Source organism: Mus caroli, chromosome 11, assembly GCF_900094665.2.
Source record: "Mus caroli chromosome 11, CAROLI_EIJ_v1.1, whole genome shotgun sequence".
Taxonomy (NCBI): domain Eukaryota; kingdom Metazoa; phylum Chordata; class Mammalia; order Rodentia; family Muridae; genus Mus; species Mus caroli.
In genome coordinates, this window is record NC_034580.1 from 84695735 (window position 1) to 84716135 (window position 20401).

The 20401-nt window shown below is 43.0% G+C and overlaps 1 protein-coding gene across 1 annotated transcript in view; it reads right to left on the reverse strand.

Moving 5' to 3' along the window:
- The window catches only part of Ankfn1 (ankyrin repeat and fibronectin type III domain containing 1), a 309663-nt gene that overhangs the window by 46352 nt on the left and 242910 nt on the right, over positions 1-20401 (reverse strand). The window contains exons 9-13 of the mRNA XM_021177915.1: positions 18032-18122; positions 12447-12554; positions 6812-6911; positions 6251-6383; positions 5651-5767 (exon numbers count right to left, since the gene is read on the reverse strand). Of these exons, the coding sequence (XP_021033574.1) occupies positions 5651-5767; positions 6251-6383; positions 6812-6911; positions 12447-12554; positions 18032-18122 (549 nt within the window). The remainder of the gene's footprint in view (positions 1-5650; positions 5768-6250; positions 6384-6811; positions 6912-12446; positions 12555-18031; positions 18123-20401) is intronic.

The following is a 20401-nucleotide window of genomic DNA, read 5'->3' on the forward strand; positions in this document are numbered from 1 at the left end:
AAATGTCTGATATTTCAAGTATGCTCCTTGTGGAGTTTTCAAGAGATCTCCAGTAAGCGAGTATGAGGTGGGTTGTTTAAAATGGAGAGGTGAATTGACAATGTGGCACATTGTACAGAGGTCCCCAGATGACTGTGCAGAACCTGTAAAGTTCTTTAATCAGCATTGGCCTGGTTTGACTTACTTGCATCTCAGGGAGTTCTGCCTACTGAAACGGTTGTTGAAATTGTTTATAAACTCTGTCAACAGGGCAGACAATGCTTTTAGAAAATTAGGAATAGAAGGATGCTACATAGCATATGAAGGAGCTGAGGTGTGGGTTATTCAAATAAACAGGAACTGTGGAAGTATGAAGTGGGGTGAAGATCTCTAACCCAGAATGCTAGATGATTAGGGTCAAATCCCATATAAACCATTGCTGGTGTGTGTGTGTGTGTGTGTGTGTGTGTGTGTGTGTGTGTGTGGTGTCTCTGTGTGGTATGAACTCACACAAATGAAGATGTGATAATGTATCAGTGTGAAAGCCAGTGTAGAACCTGAGTTTGTGAAAATGACAAGGTTGAGCTAAAGTTAATTGAGCCAGCTGGTCAATTTTTAAATCTTATACCATGGAATGCTCCCTCATAGATAGGGACTGTGTCTTAGCCTTTTCTTTTTCCCCATAAAGACTAGACACAGAATGAGCAAGGAGTTTCATAAATAATTACTGGACAAAATGCATTTGGTAAGATTAAATCTTAAGTGGTCCAATCATTCAGATTTTTCTTTTCTAAGAAGTTACTTATATGGGTATGGGGGACTTTTGGGATAGCATTGGAAATGTAATTGAGGAAAATACGTAATAAAAAAAAATATATATAAAGGAAAAAAAAGAAGAAGTTACTTATAAATCACACACACACACACACACACACACACACACACTCACACACGCACACTCCTTTGGTAAGATCTTTAGTCTACATCTGTCACACTTGTAGTTCTGTATAGATGTGTTGTTATATAAGCACTGTTGGGCTGGTGAACTACAATACCAAAACAAGCAAAAGGACCAGGAGTGGGGTGGCTGGTTTGTAAGAAGCGACAGTCTCCGTAGTGTAGTCCTCCATTCTGGGCTACATTGGGTATGATAATAAGCCTTCAAAGTTCCTGAATATTTAACACTTGGTTTTCCAAGCCAAAAATGAGTTGGATTAGCAGACTATTAGGACTTTACTCCTACAGCTGTTGGGTTTCCAAGGTGGCTATCACTCATTAACTATCAGACTGTTTACTCTGTCTGGTCCCAAGCTTTACCATCTTAAGTTAAAGGTCTTTACAGTTTAGGCATCACTTTGTAGTCCTTACCTCAGAGGATGTTCAGGGGATTAAATCAAGCAACACATACAAACGTGTTTCACAAACTCTCTAGTCTGCTACCCGGTTGATTATAGGATTTTACAAATCTGCTGTAATTGGAATCTTCTCTAGGCCTCTAACTATGTTTTCTAGGTCCAGCCCAGTTGTACATTCTCTGGGAAGACATTTCTGGCTCTGTTATGGGTTAAATATGGTATATCCCCCACAGGCTCACTGAGAGGGGATTGGATCATGAGGGCTCCAATCTAATCAGTGGATTCTGCTATTGACAGATTCATAATTTGATGGCATTATTGGAGGTAATGAATATGAAATAGAAAATGAGACCTGATGAGGAAGTAGGTCCCTGAAAGTGTGCCTTTGAAGGGTTTATGGTGTCCCTGAATCCTCATGTATTTCATGCTTTCTGGTCACTCTCTGGTGGGACACCCCCCACACACACACACACACACATGCGCACAGCCATGATATTGTTTTGCCTCAGGTGCCAAGCAGGAGAAGAGCCAAACTGGGTGGAGACCTCTTACACTGTGAGGCAGAGCAATGTCCTCTCTTTCTTTAAGTTGTTACTTTCAGATGTGTCAGACTGATGTAAAAGCTCTCCAATATTATCTCTGGTAGAATTCACCATCCTCTGCTTTCTTTCCTGCCATCAACTTTCTTAGTATGTGTCTAGCTACACTGCATAATTGAAGTGCCTGTCCAGAGACACAGCTCTTTCCTTTCTTTGTCTCTGGATCCTTTGCACAGTGCACAGGATGAACTCAGTAATAGTTGACTTATTCATTTTCCATACTACATAATACATATTCATGATGGACTAACACTGTTGTGACCATTTGAATAAAATTATGAATAAAGTCAACTTATGATTGCTTACTGTCATGTTTGGAAAAGTCTTCTTTCCTTCCTTCTTTCCTTCCTTCCTTCCTTCCTTCCTTCCTTCCTTCCTTCCCTCCCTCCCTTCCCCTTCCCCCCCTCCCACCCCCGCCAAGAGAAATCTCACTGTGTAGCCATTGCTGGCTTAGAACTTGCTATGTAAATCAGGTTGGCCTTGAACTCACAGGCCTTATGACTACCTCTTGAGTGCTGTGATTAAAAGTGTATGCTACCATACCTAGCTGGATAGGTTTCTAATAGGTTGAATAAGAAAGCACTAAAAATCGCCCTGGTCGTCTTCCTTGATATAAAAATATTTTGGATAGCATTTGTTCCCTTGGGCCCGAAGGAGAAATAGATCCTGACAATACATGTCATGCTATGTTAGGCAAACCGGGTTCCTGCTACCCTGCCTGGAGAACTGGAAGGAGACCTGTGTGACAGTTAGCAAGAGGATATCTAGTCAGAAAACCTCCGTGACTAGCAATTAGCCATAGCCAGGAGTCGCCATTGTTCTCTGAACTGTGGAGGAAAACATCTTGTATAAAACAAGCTGCACAGTCCTTCCAGGATAAGTAATTTAGATTCCTCTCCATGTGGAGGAGGAAGCTTCCTAGGAAGGAATCTTTTGAAGAGGACAGGCCTCACCATTCTCCTGACAGAACGAGGAGTGTGGGCAGGGCTTGTTCTCTCTTCAGTCCTTCTCTTCTTGACTCGTCATCCAAATGCTGGTACTTTTGGCTTAGGTAATTTTAGTTAATCAATAAATAAAATATAAAGCTACGTCATTTTTTTTTATTAAGACAAGGTTTCTCTGTGTAGCCCTGGTTGTCCTGGAACTCCATCTGTAGATCAGGAAACTCAGAGATCTGCCTTCCAAGTGCTGGGAATTTCATTAGGCTGTTTCTCAGAAATGCCAGATTGTAGCCCCACTTTCTCTCCTCCCTTAAACACCTTGGAACTCCCACCCGTGCAGCCCCATGCTGCCAGTGAGGAGCCCCAGCTTTGTGGCAGTGTCTGCTTTGATGGCTGTTGTCCCACCAGTGAAGTTTTGTAGGCATGGAAGTAGAGCTGATGGGGAAAGAGGAGTTGGTGGAAAAGAAGGATCTAAGCAATTCTTTCAAGAAAGTTAGTGTGAGGAATGAAACATGAGTGTTTGGTATCTAAGAGGGTATCTAAGGGCACTTTAGGCATGGGGTTAACTTGAAGCTGAGTTTTTTTTTAAGATTTAATCTTTATTATTTTTTATTACACATATGTGTGCCTGTGTGAAGGTCTATACAGATGAATGCAGTGCCCATGCAAGGCAGAGGCAATGGGTTCATCTGAACCTGGAGTTACAGGTGGCTATGGGCCATCTGATGTGGGTTTAGGCAACCTGGAGTTACAGGTGGCTATGGGCCACCTGATGTGGGTTTAGGCAACCTGGAGTTACAGGTGGCTATGGGCCACCTGATGTGGGTTTAGGGAACCTGGAGTTACAGGTGGCTATGTGCCACCTGATGTGGGTTTAGGGAACCTGGAGTTACAGGTGGCTATGGGCCACCTGATGTGGGCTTAGGGAACAAGGTTCTCTGAAGGAGCAGCAAGTGCTCTTCATCAGTGATCCACCTCGCCAGTCTGAGCTGAGTATTTCGAAATGCAGAGAGAAGAGATGAGATTCAGAGCATGTGCAGAGGATTGAGCCTTTCGTTGGAAGGATGAGGCCGGCTGAACTGTAGGAGCAGGGGAGCAAAAGGAGAGGGTGATTGTCTGGGAAGCTTCGGAAGATTTGGTGGTGGAAAACCCTTCGCATCTCTAGGAGAATTCGTGAGATGCTCACCTGTTGGCAGGATGGAGGGAGTCAGGGATGGGAAGGAAGGCAGAGGAATGAAGAAGATATTTTGAATAGTCCTTTATAGCCCGAGAAAGCTAGTTACTACAGAAATGCAGTGGGAGCAGTAGATAGCATCCCAGGTGAGAGTGGTGACTGTAAACAGAGCAGAAAGCCAGTCAGTCTTTTTCATGTGGACGATCTGTTTCTTTTCAGAAATCCCTGAAAACTACTTTAGTGTAGACATGTTGGATAGATCTAGGCTTATATATATTTTTTTTTTCAAGAGAAAAATCTAGAATATTTTCAAGGAGTGACTGTGATGTACCAGGACTCTCAGCTTGGTAAGATAGAAGTGGGCTCAAAAGACGGTGGGATCAGAAGTTTGGAGTGGGGAGTGAGGAAGCCCAAGAGTGTTGTGGTGAGGGTTGGGCAAGGTCACATTGGCTATCATGGTGTCCCTCAGCATCTGACTATAGTAGCTTGCAACAGCCTGTTCTACTCAGGTTGCTGAGAGAACATGGAAGTCTTCAAGGAAGACTCCAAGATACACACCACAAAGAATTTTGTTTGAAATTCTAAGGTGGGTCAGTCTCTGTTCAGGCCTATCCCAGCTGTATAGTGGGCTAGTGAAGGGGCTGAGCCTCATGGAAATGTTCTTTAGGTTAAAGCAAAAACAGTTTGGAAGATGGTGGCACAGTCCAGCCAAGTGGGTAGGGTGGGTTAGTGATGAAAGGAGGTGCTCTGAGTTTAGACCCAACATTGTGGCCCAGATCCAAGAACATCTCCTTAAATTGTAGGAGGAGTTTCTCAATCAAGAGTGAGTTGTAGTGAAGAATATGACAGAAATCTGTAAAGCCATTGAGGGTGTGAGACAGTTAAGGTCTGTGCAATGGAGTGTGCCAAGGGGCGCAAATGTAGCCTTTCCTAGCACTGTGGTAATTGTTACGAGGTTACAGGGTGAATTGTTATTTTTGCAGGGCTTCAAACGGAGAAATTCTTGCAATTGTAAGTGGGAGTGGAGCTCGAGGAGTTTTTAGGAACTCTTTTTCTATCATGGTTGGTGTGGGCCTGCTAGCCAAATACAGCTACCTCTCCTATTAGGTCAATTTCTAGAGATGGTAAGAGACAACTTTGTGTGTAGCTTCACATCACTGATAGAGGCTCAAGGTTCTTTTAAGGCCCTTGGCTATATAGATAAATATGCATGCATAGGTTTTTCAGAAACAGCACATTAGGAAGCTGCCCTAAGCCCCTTCTGCTCTCTTATCCCTTCCAAACGCTTCTACAAAACAGCATTGATCCTTCAGTGATCTGGTCAAATTCCCCTTGTTCTACAGGCAATGAAAATGCACCTTTGAAGAACTGAGTTGGCCAATAAATACCAAGTGGAGAATTCTGATCTCCTCACTCTTAGTTTAAGATTCCATACCAAAGCCCACCATGGGTAGGCCATAGTCCAGCTTGTCCAAGAAGCCTTCCTGTGGCCCAGGATCTGAAGAAGGAGAGACCCCTGCCCCCTTCTCCTTTTCAGTAGGATTGGTGAGTGAGTGTTTCCAGTTTGAAGACATTTTCTAGAGCTCCAGCCTGGCCCCTTACCTGTAGCTGGGCTGTGGCAGCAAGCATCTTTTGCCGAGTTTGCAGCACAGTGGACGAGGACATGGATATGGGCACGCTTTGCCTCAGCCACCTGATGTCTTCCCACATACAAGACAGCTGCAAAAGAAGTCACGAGGTTAGATCAGCGTCCCAGCCAGAGAATGATTTAGGTTGTGGCATCAAAGCAAAGGGGGGGGGGAGTAGGAAACCTGACCCCCTGATATTTGTTCTCCTCTCCATTTTCAGATATACACGAAACAACTTTTTGATCTCTGTCCAATTGGAAAAAGATCTGAATGCTAATGAAACAGTCAGATCTACATTTTAGTCTTTGCCAAATGATCCCATAACTCTGAACAGTGGAGACACAATCTGACAGGATGCACGCTTCTTTGCTTTGAAAACGTAGTGGAGACACTGCTTTGGCCTTTAAAAGAAAATGACACGGGGCATACTGGGGCTGTAAGGGTTCGCTGAGATAATTTACTCCCATCCCAAAACTTTGATCGTGAGAAACCCCTCAACTCAAGTTTCAGAAATTTATGTGCATTAACCCTGGTGCAAAATAGGGAAAGAAATTGAAATGAGAACTCAGTGTACCTTCATGAACCACAGAAAATCTTGTGTAATAGAACTGGTGTGAGAGTCATCTATTTCAACAATTGGTATTTGGTCTTCATTGGTGACTAACATATTGTCTTTATAATAAAATATAGTGGCTATGTAAAGTCCTCTGCAAAGAAAAAGAGAAAGAAAAAAAGAGTCTTCAACTGTTTGCTTTTACAAAACTCAAGTCTTAGGGAAAAAATATATGTATATATATATGCAATAGAAAATTATATATATCTATATATCTGCATATAGGTATATGCGTATATAATTAATTCTATATATGTACATATATAGCTAAATATATGTTTACATGTAAAATTAGTGAGTTTTAGACATTGCAAGCTGAATTGAAAATAAACCTAGGAACATATTTTTGCTATGTATCACAAATTTACTGGTTAGAACTTAGAGATTGGTATCTTGCCCAAATTCTCAGGAGAATCCATTCCTTTAATAAAAATACAAAATTTCCACTCGGCTTCCACTTTGACCTCCAGCCAGTCCACTCCCGAGACGTTAAGACTTCCTAGGCGGGTGTTTAGGACCCACCGTTTCAAGGTCTTCACGAACTTGTTTGAAGAATGGAATAGGTGCTTCAGGCTCCTGGACACCGACTGCTTGCGGCCTGTGGTTTGCAGTTTTGAGCTTTCTGGAATGGAGAGAGAAGATGAAGTGCAAATTCCATCCGACAGATCAACATTCCAGTCTTGTCTTCCTATCTCCTCCTGGCTTTCCCTTGTCCCTGTGGTCTCACATACCAATGTCACACAGGGGTCCAGCTTACTGAGATACCAGTTGCTATGGCCAGAATCGGAAACACCCCTAATAGGCTCATGTTCTGAATTTTGGTCTCCAGCTAGTGGCTTTGTTTGGGGGTGTTGATAGCTTGCAGGCTTTGGGAGGTGAGGCCTGACTGGTGGAGGTAGGTGACTAGGGCCAGGTCCTTGGGGGAGGGGAGTATGTCTGTTCTGCTCTCTTAACTTTCCATTTCCCAAAGAGTGAGTGCAATAGCTGCTATGTATGTCTTCACCACGCCCTCCCCACCAGAAGAGAACTCAAACCCTTCTTCCTTTAAGCATATTCTGCCTGGCCTTTTGTCAAAGCCGTGTAAAAGGCGCTAATACCCCAGTAGTTGATTCAACTAGCAGCTTTTCACAAATGTTGGAGGTAAGCAATATTTATAATCAAGGAAGCCACTTAAGGTCTTTTGTTTATACTCTCAGGGTCAGTGATTTATTATCAAGTAAGATAAAAAGAGAGGGATCAATTCCTTTTCCTCCCCAACCTCCACCAGCTGGCTCTCTAACAGTCACCACTTCCCAGTCCTTCCAAAGTTCATCTTGTTAGTTTATACATCCAATTAGGTCTTTTCTTTATAGGATTAATATGAACACATTATAGAAGATCTGGAGGGTAGAAAAAAGAATGAAAAGGGGCAAATGTACTCTCAACCCATCCCATCAATTCATAGAACTACAGTTAGCATCCTAGGGTATTCATTTCTAGTATGTATGGTTACTTAGGAGAATAGCTGAAGGGCCTGGGGAGATGAGCCTCAACTGATAATATCTGCATCACAGCTCCTGCTCAGGGAACATTAAAGAAGAGGGGGCAGGAAGACTGGAAGAGCCGAAGACTAGGAAGTCTGCTTTGGAACAGTCTGTCTTAGACATGGCTACATAGACAAAACAGGAACAATGGCAACATCAATGAACATGTTACCAATGGAAAGGGGGAAATTTCTTGAGGTCCCACCCCTAGAGAAAGATCTGCAGGAAACACTGAATCCCACAGGGACCACTGAGAAGAAACCTGGTTCACCCCACATGCTCCATGGCAGCCAGTAGGGAGAGAGGTACAGATGCAGGTAAAACCAGGAGTTTCTGAAACTGCTTAAAAATCAGACTTCTAGATCTCCTATACTACATAGCTAGACAAAAACCACTTTCCTACTGTAGATGAAAGTTAGAGGCTTATTCTCTGGGAAGGAAAACCAACAAGCTCAATGGGCCACAAAAGCAAAGCCTCTGAAGTAGGAGACAGGGAGACCTCAGGGACAATAGGAAATGGGATGATGTCGGTGATGCTACTAGATATGAAAACTGGTAGAATAAATGAAAATTTACACAGATAACATTTACTCATTCTGTTCTCAGAACACACATACTGAATCTCTAGGCAGTTATACTCTCCCGGAAGAAATGTTTCTGAAGAATTTTGCAGGGATTACACCCACAAGTTATGCCATTGGTGATCTTCCAATGAAAGCATGACACCAGTTCACCTGACAGTGAGGCCTGTGAATAAAGTTCCTTGTCCATGTCCCCAGTGGTTATTGATCGCTCATCTTTTAAATCTGAGCAAACGCCAAAGGCTCATTAGGTAGTTCAGAAATAGACCCACCAGAAAACACAAAGCCCCAAACCAGGGAAAAAGAACAAGTCTGTAGGGAGACTGAAGAGGAAACTTTTAGTTTCTTTGGAAAGTTAGTTATGTCAAATGATGTTTTGCTGGGGCACATGCATGAATGAATGTCTTGCTAAAGCAGACACATGAAAGGGTGTTTTCCTGAAGCAGACAGAGGTGAAAGGATGTTTGATATAGCAAACACATGGAAGGACGTGGGATGAAAGAGTATAAATGTGACCCCACAGACAGTGGGAGATGAGCACTGAGCCTTGGTTTGGTTTACTTCACCTTGCTATTCTTTGCTAAAGACATGGATATATTGGTTCTCCTTACATAGCATTGTTGAACTCAACTTGTGGTGAAACCACCATTGAGAGAACTCACCAAGAACTGTTCTTGCAGCAGCTTTGCCTCAGGATGGTTGGCAAGCTTTGCAATTTCTTCAGGATTGAACTAGAGCTGCTGGTTCATGCCTGGTGTCTGCCTTCTGAAAGGACTGGACTGTGGCTGCCACTTTGTGCGCGGTGTATGCCTGCCTAGAGAACTGGTATACAGCTGTTGAGTTGTATTTGGTGTTTGCTACAGGACTGAACTGCTGAAAAAAAATCCACTTCCCCCATATCCTGAAAATTTCTCTTCCACTACCTCTGCTGAGCTAGAGGAGAGGTTGAACCCTTATTAAAAGTAGGTTGCAAAAAGTTTATGCCTACGGGAGGCTGTATTGAGAAAAATACAACATGGAGCAAAGTAGAGCTTGCCAGTAACATCCTGAGAGACGAGATGCCGAACTCGGATAACAGCAGGGATTATTAATTTTTTAATAGTAGAACGAAAGTGCATTGAGAATTTAAAGTGTTATCAGAAAGAAAAAAATGTTATCAGCAACTTAAAAATCCAGCAGAAGGCTTAGAAAACGCAAGTGATACATTTCTTGAGAAAGTGGAGCAAAAGGGCGTCGGAACAGAGAGTCAAGGGGACCAGTAAGGGAAACTGGAAGAACTGGGCTAGGTACCATGTATGTACAAGCTGAAATTCCAGCACTGAAGAGGGAGAGGCAGGAAGATCATTGTGGGTTGAAAGCCAGCCTGGCCAACCAGGGATACAAGCTGAGACCCTACCTTAAAAACAAAGGAGGAGCGAGGATGCTAAACAGAAACAAGGATACTAGGTTAAAAGATTTCAACCTTAAACTAACAGGAATTCTAGTAGGAAAGAAGAGCGGCAGTGGTGGAAGAAATAAGAAAATAAAGTTCCGTGATGGGAGGCATAGACTTCTGTATGGAAAGGACTTGAGAGGCCTTGGCAATGACTGGACAGGGCTCAGGGAGGAGCACAGATGCTTTTCAATTGCTTCAGCAATGGAGGCTGCTGGGTATTGGTGAGTACCCCCAGCTTGGTACAGTGGAGTCACCCCTCATGCTTTAATTCTAGGATGGCCCAGTCAGTCACTGTGGATGGAGAGTGGTGCCATTTTCTCCTTGCCAGAACAATAACTGAAAATGAGCTAGAGTTTGTAAGGTGCTTTCATTGTGTGCTTGGTGTTTTGAATCCATTGCCTCTTGGCAACAGTGCAGCTTAGACAGCCCGACTTTCTGATGAAGAAGCTGTGATCAGGGCTGAGTTAAAAGCTCTTCCCCAAACTCTAAATGGTAGAACTTTTTTTTCCTTTTTGCCAAGTTTATAAAGGTTTATGTCCCCAATAAACTCCACTATCTCGATGTAATTGAATATCCAAAACAATGGCTTTGTAGCTCCCCATAAGCAATCTTTACAGTCTCTGCTTATCCTTTGAAACTTGGAGTTATGTTGAAGCATCTTAGAAGCATTAATTTTTGTCTGTAAGGTAATTTATTTTATCCTGATGGGTCAACCTTTCCCTAAGTTTGTACCACAGAATACAAATTCTATGGCAAAGGTTTTATATGGCTGAAGAATCTGGAAAACATTTGTTTAATCAAGTTTGCCAGGTCCTTTAGGGCAGTCTTTAATATTTTGATGTCTAGTTTACGTTTCCATGGGAGGATGAAGAATTTGGTGTCTCCTAACCTTACCCTCTCAAGCTGAGCCTCTCACGGGTCTGCGGCGCCTCTCACGTTGTCTATATTATTTCAGTGCCCAGGATACACTTCAACAAATCCCAAACTGTCCCTTCTGGGGGTAGGTCTTCTTTATTCCTTAGCTATAGCATTCCTAATATGTGTACAGCTATGGTTGGGGGAGGGGTGTGTGCATGCATGATAAGAGTTGAATGGGAGCTATAGAAATAATTGGGCTGTCCAGGAAATTATTTCTTAATTATTGGACAGTAATCATATAGTACTAGGGAGAACATATGAATCCTTATAACATACCAATAAAAAACTAGCCCTCATGGTCACGGGCAGTTTCAGCTCCCTTCCTAAGAATACCAAACACAAAAATGGCTATAGATTGCAAAGAACACCTGTAGCATTGTTAGATCATCATGCTTTCATTTAGGAGCCAATAGGGAGGGGAATATGGGAGAGGCAGAAAAGAGAGGAACCCAGGTGTCACCCAACTTGATTAAATGAGCTCGGGAACCCAGAACTGAATGGACCCTGGTCAGTGTAGAATGCTGCAGGTCTCCTTTGTGGGGGTTGGGAGTGCGGGAGGTGTCAAATCTTCCCAGAGACCCAGGAATGCAAAAGCCACTTGGGGTTTCTTCTCCAGCTGCTCTCGGACATGTTTACATCTCCCAATGAGCCACTCATTAGAAAAACAGCATTTTCTTGCAAATACGTGTCCTTCTCTCCAGCCAGAGCCAACGTTTCTGAAGGGCCCTGTTGTCAGAGCTATACAGTAATTGGGAAACTTTTTGCTAATGCTAAGTATGATTTATGCCTCATCTAAAGAGCAAGCACAGCATCTTAGCTTGAGCCATGGGTGTTTTACCCAGCTGGCTCAGCAGTGCCCTGCATCCAGGGAGCACAGGGTAGTTGGAGATCTGATGGGAGCATGGAAAATGAAAACTTTATGGAGGCTTTAATTCTCCAAATAAAACTAAGTGCCTCTTCCACGAATCATTACACAGATCAGAAACCTGACCCTGTCCCATCTGAGCAGCCCAAGCAACAGAGAAGCTTTTAAAAGCATCTCACAGAGTCTCTGGGTGAAGTGGGGCTAAAATGGATAGGAGGTGAGCTCTACTCCCGTCCAAACACTGGAATGGAGAGAGGCTAAAGTTCAAGGTGGGATGACAGTTCAGAGGGACAAAAACGAGGCACCTCGGGACAGCCGGAATCGGCACCACAAGTCCCAGGCCACAGCTTGGCATTATAACATTGGGCAGATCAACTTAGCCTCCCTTGCAGTGGCCAAAGTGAGGATGAAATTTTGGCATGGTGGATGTGAAGCAATTTTTGCAATTGATGTGAAGGCTTGTTTTGGTTGTCATCCTTGGAGCTCCCTCTACGATGCTCAGGGGGGAAATGTTGAGGGAGTTTTTCTCATAGGGTCTACGGAGGAGTCTTGTGAAGGGCCAGTCCAGAGGGAAGAGAATAGTAGCAGAAGCCTATTTTTCCCCCTTGTGCTTACTTTCAAACTTTTTTGTGTGGAGAGGAAGGGAAGGAAAGGAGAGGGAAGGCTCCGTGGAATGGTTAAAGCAAGATAGTGCTGTAAAGTGATTCCAGATGTACAAATATTAATATCTCCTTTTCCCTGATGAATGAGAAGGTATGACCCAGCTAGGAAACTGCTAAAATTACCGGCGCCACCGAGACCTCAGCCGATGGCCCAGCACAGATTTTATCCTTACCCCGGCAGCTGTAATGCTGATGAAGGGCTCGGACCTGCTGCAGTAGGCTCTCCAGAACCTCACTCTGTCCCTTGTGTCTGGGCTCTCTGTCGTCATAGTCTTTCCAGTCTATTGAACAAAAGAAACAAACAGAGGGACATTTGAAAGCCAAGGCAGCCCCTGCCCTGCCTTGCCCGAGGTGCTGGGGTTTTGTGTTCACTGCCCACAGGCTCCATGGATGAGCACCCAGCACACGCAGAACTGGCAGGCGATGCCGCCAGTTTGGAAGCTGCCATTGTTCAGAGCCCTGTGCAAAACAGTAATTGTGGTTGGCTTCTTGTGTTGAGCAGTTTGGGGGCAGGAGAAAATGGTACTTGAGAGCCAAAAGAAATAGGGGATTTGGAAGTCCAATATCTTCTCTCCTAGGCCTCCCTCCCTTTCTTAGCATCCCCTGTCCTGATCAGTGACCCCCGTTACCTCTTCAGTCAGAACCCCAAGTTTCAACTGGATTTTCACAGTAGGAAAGACGGGCGGGAATGTGCAGACGAGATGAAATCCACAGTCCCAATGCTTTTATTGTAGGTTTCACACTTTTGGCCAAATTGACATTTCTTTCCAAGGAAAGAGCCCATGTCAGATGCCAAGAAATGGAAATCTACATTTTGCTCTAATGAATGTCTGCTTTGGTTAGCTGGCACAGCGGCCCCTGCACATACTCTGAGCCACCACCACCCTGTCTGCTAAGGCTCTAAATATACAGTATTAGCTTACATGGCAAATTTAAATTGCAGTCCCCACTGAGATTTCCTCCTCCTATTTTCATTCCATTTGGCTATAATGATATCAAGAGTAATAACTCATATGGGACTAATGTCAAGATTGCAGTTCTGCTGTCTACAGCTCTCCAGTTTTCCTCAGCAGATCAGTCACTTCACTGTCCGTCCTCGCCCCTATTTTACCTATTCTACCTCCTCTGAACATTTCAAAAGCAGCAGCTTCAAGTACGTCCCTGTGAAGGTTAGTCACTCCACCTCGAAGAAGCCAGGCCACCTCTAATTCCCTCCCTGACAGAATTGTTTGAATGTCTTCTGCATTCCAATGCTCAAGTACTTCACGGCAGCTAGATCTGAACATCTCACAGTGGTCCATGCAAGGCCCCAGGAATGGATACATTTAGGAGGACCATCATTGCTAGTCAGCTAAGCCCAGCGAAGGGTTCAAGTTAGACCAGGCAGTGGAAAGTTAGATTATGGGGTCCACGAAACTCCAATGTGAGCACTGCCTCTTTCTGTTTCCAGCTCACTGAAGGCAAGTCCTTTCTATTGACAGAGCCCTCACTCCCTAATTTGAAAAATGAGGATGGTGTCTGTCTCGTGAGAGGTTTATGAGGACAAAATGAGAACTATATTAGGGATCTGGCACGATGCCTGTCCCATGACAGACATTCTGTAAATAAGACTTGAAGGCCATTCAGTAGGGAAACACCAGTTTTTATCCCAACTGATGATTATCTAGGGAGAAAGGGGCCTCGTTGATCTTCAAGTCCCTCTGCCTTCCCCTTCTCTCCTACGGATAGTTCTTCATTTTACCTTGAGGAAGATGAAGCCAAAACATCCCTTCCCCACTCCAGCCCTGTCTATCAGCTCAGTGGCCCTGCCAGCACCGAGGTGTGGTCTAGTGACCTTGGCTGTAGTGTTCATGTTCATTTCATTGTACTGTGAATATTTATATTTTCTTTTGGACAAGAGAGTTAGGTCTTAGTTGGAGTTTGTTGGGGCTCAGTTGTGGTCAACTCTGGAGACAGAAGATTGGCACAGGTGCCTTTTGTAGACTCTGTTCCTGTGGGCAGGAGCAACAACTGGGCTTCTGTTTGTCTCCTGATTCTCCTCTGCAAAGCCAGTCTTTTAAGCTCTTCTGGAGCACGAGATTGAAACAAGAGAATAGGAATCAAGTAGCATCCCCAGCACACCGGAAATGCTTGTTATCCCCAGCACACCGGAAGCGCTTGTTATCCCCAGCACACCGGAAGCGCTTGTTATCCCCAGCACACCGGAAGCGCTTGTTATCCCGTTGGAATTCAGGAAGGTTGGCACTTGTGAAGCTTAGGGAAATGGCTGCCAGAAGCCTTTAGACCATTTATGGTGTAACTTGCATCTGGGCACAGAATAAACCTTACCCTCATGGACTTGCATGGGTCACTGTTGCTGCAGTTGGAGTGCCTACCTCTCAAGTGCCCGTGGCGCAGTTAGGATGAGCAGGAGCCTGTACTTACGTAACACCTCTGGGTGGCTGAGTTAGGACATCTACCTGACATGCTACTACGCTGCTCTAATGAGTCTTAATGCTGTCATCAGTACAGGGAGTGGGGTGGGGATCGCTGGAATGGGCCTCTGCATCTCAGCTTAGCCCTATTACACGGGAGGTGAGCCGGTTCTGATGACTTTACGATACATAAGGAACTTTCTAAAATGCAACTGCAGACCAGGCGTGCACTGAACAATGCCAACATTTTGGAAAGAATGAGGTTTTTATTTTTTCCTCATAGATGTTTGGAAAGTTCTGATGACTACACAAAATAGGAGACTTCAGGGATGAGGGAGAAAATTGAAAATATATTAAGAAATCAGGAACCTGACATGAGTAAACTCTGCATGGTAGGAAAAGAGCAGATTGTTCCACATAATACAGCTCACTGTTCTGGTAATGAGACACTTTAGTCACAACACAATGCAGAGCTTACACTCACTGGCCATATCAGGGTTTTCCTGATCGTAACTCAGACAAGCCTGTCTGGGTGCTTTTCTCTTATTATGTACCGTACCATATAACATAAGTCTATAAAAACACATTAAGGCCTTTTGTAAAAATATAAAAAAAAGTTTTATAGCTTACTGGAACATATTACCAAATTTCCAATTACTCTGTCATGTTAGAGTACATTGTCCCCTAGTAAATATCTGAATACTGATACATGTTACATCACAATGTCATACTCTGTTTATAAATAGAATGAGAGTGTTTTTATATTGTTCTTTCCAAGTGATATGGCATGTCTGCAGCAACTCTAACCATATGTTAAGCTTTCGGTTCTTTGCCAGCTCCAGTTGCTAATCAAACACACTGTTTTGGAAAGCATTGCTATTCACTGTCTTAATTACCAATACATAAAGGACTCCTCTAAGCCCCGAACAACCGTTCTTGTCATTCCAGAGAGAGGTCTATACATGAGCTTTTGGGAGAGGGGTCTGAACTGAATTTGTAGCTTATAGAATCCCAATGTCTGAGATTTAGAAGTTAATGCCTCATATGAATTTGTGTGGGGTGTGCCTTTGGAATCCATTTACCTCCTATGCTTCCATGGTAACGGAGACTAGTCTTTGTGTGTGTGTGTGTGTGTGTGTGCTTTCTATTGCTCAACTTTTAATAATACACACATCCCTACCCTTTCCAACAGGGTTGGTTCTTTAGTGTCTTAATCTTGCAATTTCCAGTGTGTGTTTCTGATAAGTCTTCAGCAATGGAAATGTCCAAGTAAGACTAATGATGAAATCATCAAATGAAGAGGGAGTCAGGGGTCTTGGAGAACACTGGCATTGGTGGTCCAAGGCTGTGTATACCCTGCAGGACCACTCAATGCTACTGGAGGAGGCAGGCATGGCCTTCAGCCTACTCCTCTGCTTGATAATAGGGCTCTAGTTACTGAAGGAGACATGGAAGGGTCTTGAAAAAATTCATAGTTCATTTGTGTGCTGGTGTTGGGGCCTCCAAGAAAACCTGCATCTGAATTACAGTTCAGAAAGGTTGGAGTCTATAAATATGCCTCTATGTTAATAGCTCCCTCCTCATCAAAGAGATCAAGGCTCCTGTATAAACTTCTTAGGTTAATGCCCTGAACCATTGAGTCTTAAAAAGGTTATCTCTGATGGTGATGATGTTACAGATGATAATGACAGTGGAGTTTATCCACAAGGCAGTAAGGAAGATGTGGGACTTCTGTGAGAGTAAGGTGAGACACTACACATGAAGCCTACAATTTATCACCTGATTCATAGTTTGTCTTGGGTCAAAGGTTGTTATAATAGTTGAAGAAAAACTCAGAAAACCCATAAACTCATAATTTAGGCATCTACTGTTAAAGTGTGTGAGTGTAAGCACATGTGTGTGCACATGTGGAGGCCAGAGATGAAACTTGGGAATCTTCCTTAGCTGCCATCCATCTTGGTTTTAGAGAGAGGGTCTCCTACAGAGTCTGGACTTTGCTAGGCTGCTGTGCCCATGCCAGCATTGGGATTATAAAACTACACCTGGCTTTATTCTGTGGGTTTTGGGATCCAACTCAGGTCCTCTTCCTACTGTGGCAAGCACTTTACCAAGTCAATCATCTCCCCAGCCCTCTGGGGGATAAATTTTGATAATGATCTAGACACAGTCTAGCTAATTATAGGTAAACTAATGGTTAAATGAATAGGGTTCCTACATTATTATTATTGTTGTTGTTGTTATTATTGTTTATTAAAGCTGTACTGTAGGATTTTTTTGTACATTGATATGCAATGGGTTTTACATATTTTAGTGATTGGTTATGTTTGGATCTTTAATATGGATGTTAATATACTATACTTCACTATTACACTAGTAGTCGGTATTTGTTTCCTTTGCTACACATGATATTTAGCTGTTATTAATAAACTGCTGCAGTGCAGATTCTGTGCAGAATTGTTTATCTGCACCTTTGTTTCCTTAAACTAACTCCCAAGACGTGTAGTGTAAAGTGAGGCAGTGGAAATGGGTATTCGTAAGGCATTTGCATAAGATACAAGCTGTGTTCCATAAATGATTGAGCAGGTCTCACTCTTACAAGAAACGTATGGCAGGACTCTTTTGACTATGACATTAGTAACTTTCTGAAAAGATGGAAATACAATCCAGAGTGCTGGACTCCTTGTAGAGAGCAGTCTGCTCCTTTGTCTCTCTGAAGATGTTTGTTCTTGTTAATTACATTTTCTGGTTATACCAAACAGGGAGTTATAACAAGCATACCAGGCATAAATTATTAATCTTCAAATGACTGGAAAAGGCCTTTGCTGAGTTCCTCAGCCACCACTAAAAATGTTCGACATTGTAATTGTGGCAGGGTAACTTGATTTAAAAAAAAGAAAAAAGCTTTTCTTTTGGCTGAATGTCATAAGTAGATATCTCTAGGATATCAATGTGACGTGTCTGCTGCAGGCAAGGGAAGGAAGACAAGCACTGCCATAGGCTGTATACTCTGAGCTGGCCTCTCAATGGTGTCTTCTCCATCCCCACAAAGCCCTGCGAAAGGGTGGGATTCAAACCCATTCTACAGATAGCGAATTAAAGCTGAGCTTTTCAGTAACCTCTGAAGGGTACAACTAAGGGAAGACACTGTTGTTAGCACACTGTTGTGATTTCATATGCCCCCTTCTCTCTCCTGAGCTGCCTTCCTGTGAACATTTCTGCAGGGGGATTAGTCTTCTGTGGCCCAGCTGCTGCTCTGAGAAGCTGTGGGGGAGGGGAGCTGGCAGAGACACCTAAGGGATGGAGTAGCTGAGCAGGCTGTCATCCTGGAAGTAGCTACCACCTACTGGAGGGGGAGGCACACACTGGCGTTGTGGTCTGAGCTGGTCCCCATCCTTTCATGTTGTAAGCTGAGACTTGAACAAAATACTGTTGGCCCTGCAAAGAATTGAAATGGGATACTGCATCAGGCGTTACAATTCATCACATTTGAAGGATTCTCTTAGTTTCTGTGTACTTTCTAGAATTCATAATTGGAGTATCATATTTATTTTTCCTGACTCCCAGTGTTCCTAAATTATATGTCAATTCTCCCCTCCCTCTTCCCTCTCTCCCTCCTCCCTCTATTCCTCTTCCCTCTCTCCTCCTTCCCTCTCTCCTCCTTCCTTCCTCTCTCTCTCTCTCTCTTCATCTATACACACATATGTATACACACACATGTATATATACACACATATACATGTATACGTATATATTTGTATATATTCATTTGTATGTATAAAATCGTTTTTGTCATATAATGTATTCTAATCACAGTTTCCTCTCCCCCAGCTCTTAGATCCTCCCTACTTTGACACACTAAACTCACCCTTTCTATCTCTCTCTTGAGAATACCAACAGACAAACAAGCAAAAAACCAACCAAAATAAAAAAAAAAATAAAAATACAAAAACAAAAGCCCAAGAAACACCTCCCTCCCTCCCTCCCTCCCTCCCTCNTCTCTGTCTCTCTGTCTCTGTCTCTCTCTCTGTCTCTCTCTCTCTCTTCACCACAAATTCTTGAAACCCACATAGTTTCACAATGCTTAATAGCAGCAGTAACCTCCCACCCTCACCATTTTCTATGTATTTTCCCTTCTCCAGAGGCAACAGCCACCAAGCTCCTGTCGCTGGTCAAGTTACTTTAGAAAATTAGCAAGCTGCACTAAATATCCTTGCAGACTTGTACTTGGAGGCAGGAGTGCCCATCCCTTAGTGGCTGTATAGTGCTTCACTAGCCAGTGCCTCCCTCCATCCCTCCATCCCTCCATCCCTCCATCCCTCCATCCCTCCATCCCTCCATCCCTCCATCCCTCCATCCCTCCATCCCTCCATCCCTCCATCCTGCCGGCCCCTCACTGGTAGATTCTGGGGTTCTTTCCATTTTGTGCCACAATAAATAGTGCTTCAAGGGTCATCTTTTTACTCAGCTGTTCAGGCATAAAGAAAAATCAACTTTCTGGTGTGACTTCGATTTTAAAAGCCACTATTAAAAGAATGGCCTATTTTCTTTAGTATCTTTTTATGGAATTAAGAATTAAGGAGTTGATTTTTTGCTTACTGATAATTCTTTAAAATGTTTTGTATGGCTTTAATGTTTGCTTTAAGGTTTCTTTTCTCTTGTTTTTTCTTCTTCTTCTTCTTCTTCTTCTTTTATTTTTCTGTGACACCAAAGGGGCATTAGAGAAGCCAATATTGGGTGAATGATTGCTTGCTTGCTGTAAACGTAGAATGTTGTTTGCATTAAAATAAAATCTTTGTGGAGAATTTGCAAAGATTTCAATGATATTGCCTTATCATATAATGAAGTTAACACCTTATCCTCTAACATTGAAAATTGGGTTTTATGTACAACAGGGTTATAGGGATGGCCTAGAACTATGAATTCACTTCCAAGCTTTTATATGCTCGGGATAATGTCTGAGTTGCTCTCATTGGATGGGGAAGTGGAAAAACCTCATCCCCAGAGAAGCTAGTTTAGATGTCAGAGAACCTCTCTGTGGAGGGTTTTCCATTTTTATCATGATATCACTTTTTCTTTTAAGCAATGGAAATTCCCTGGGGTTCCTCCTGGCCTCCTTCCACCGTGCAAGCCAGTGTTGGAGTCAGTCTTCAGTTGATAGCATCTCTGGGGCCACCCACTTGGGGGACTTTGTTTGCTCTGGTAATCCACAGTTCTGCTCTCTGGTGTAGACATGCGATTAGGACTAAAAGTCAGGATTCTTGGTGGTGACCAAACCACCAAGAATTCTCTTAGAAGAAGCTGGGATGGCAGCTTTTTAATGCTGGGTTTCAGGATTATATAGTACAGATAACTGTTTTAATTGGCTAACCTCTAAGAAAACAACAGAAATATCTCTCTGCTCCTCCCATATGAAAGCCTTAAGATATTAATTATTTGAATTGAATTTTAAAAGCTTAATGTTACATTGAAAAGACCTTGATTAAAATTATATATACATATATAATGTGTATATATATGTAACATATTACATACACACACACATATATATAATATAATATCTTCTGAATTGTAATTATTTGAAGAAATTCAGAGTTTTCTCAATCTGGGCAGATTCATTGGGTGTTTTTATTTTTATTTTTTTGCATTTTGGATGTTCATTTGTGCTTCATAAATAATCTTTGAGTTTAGATTGGTTACACAAATAAACCTGGCTA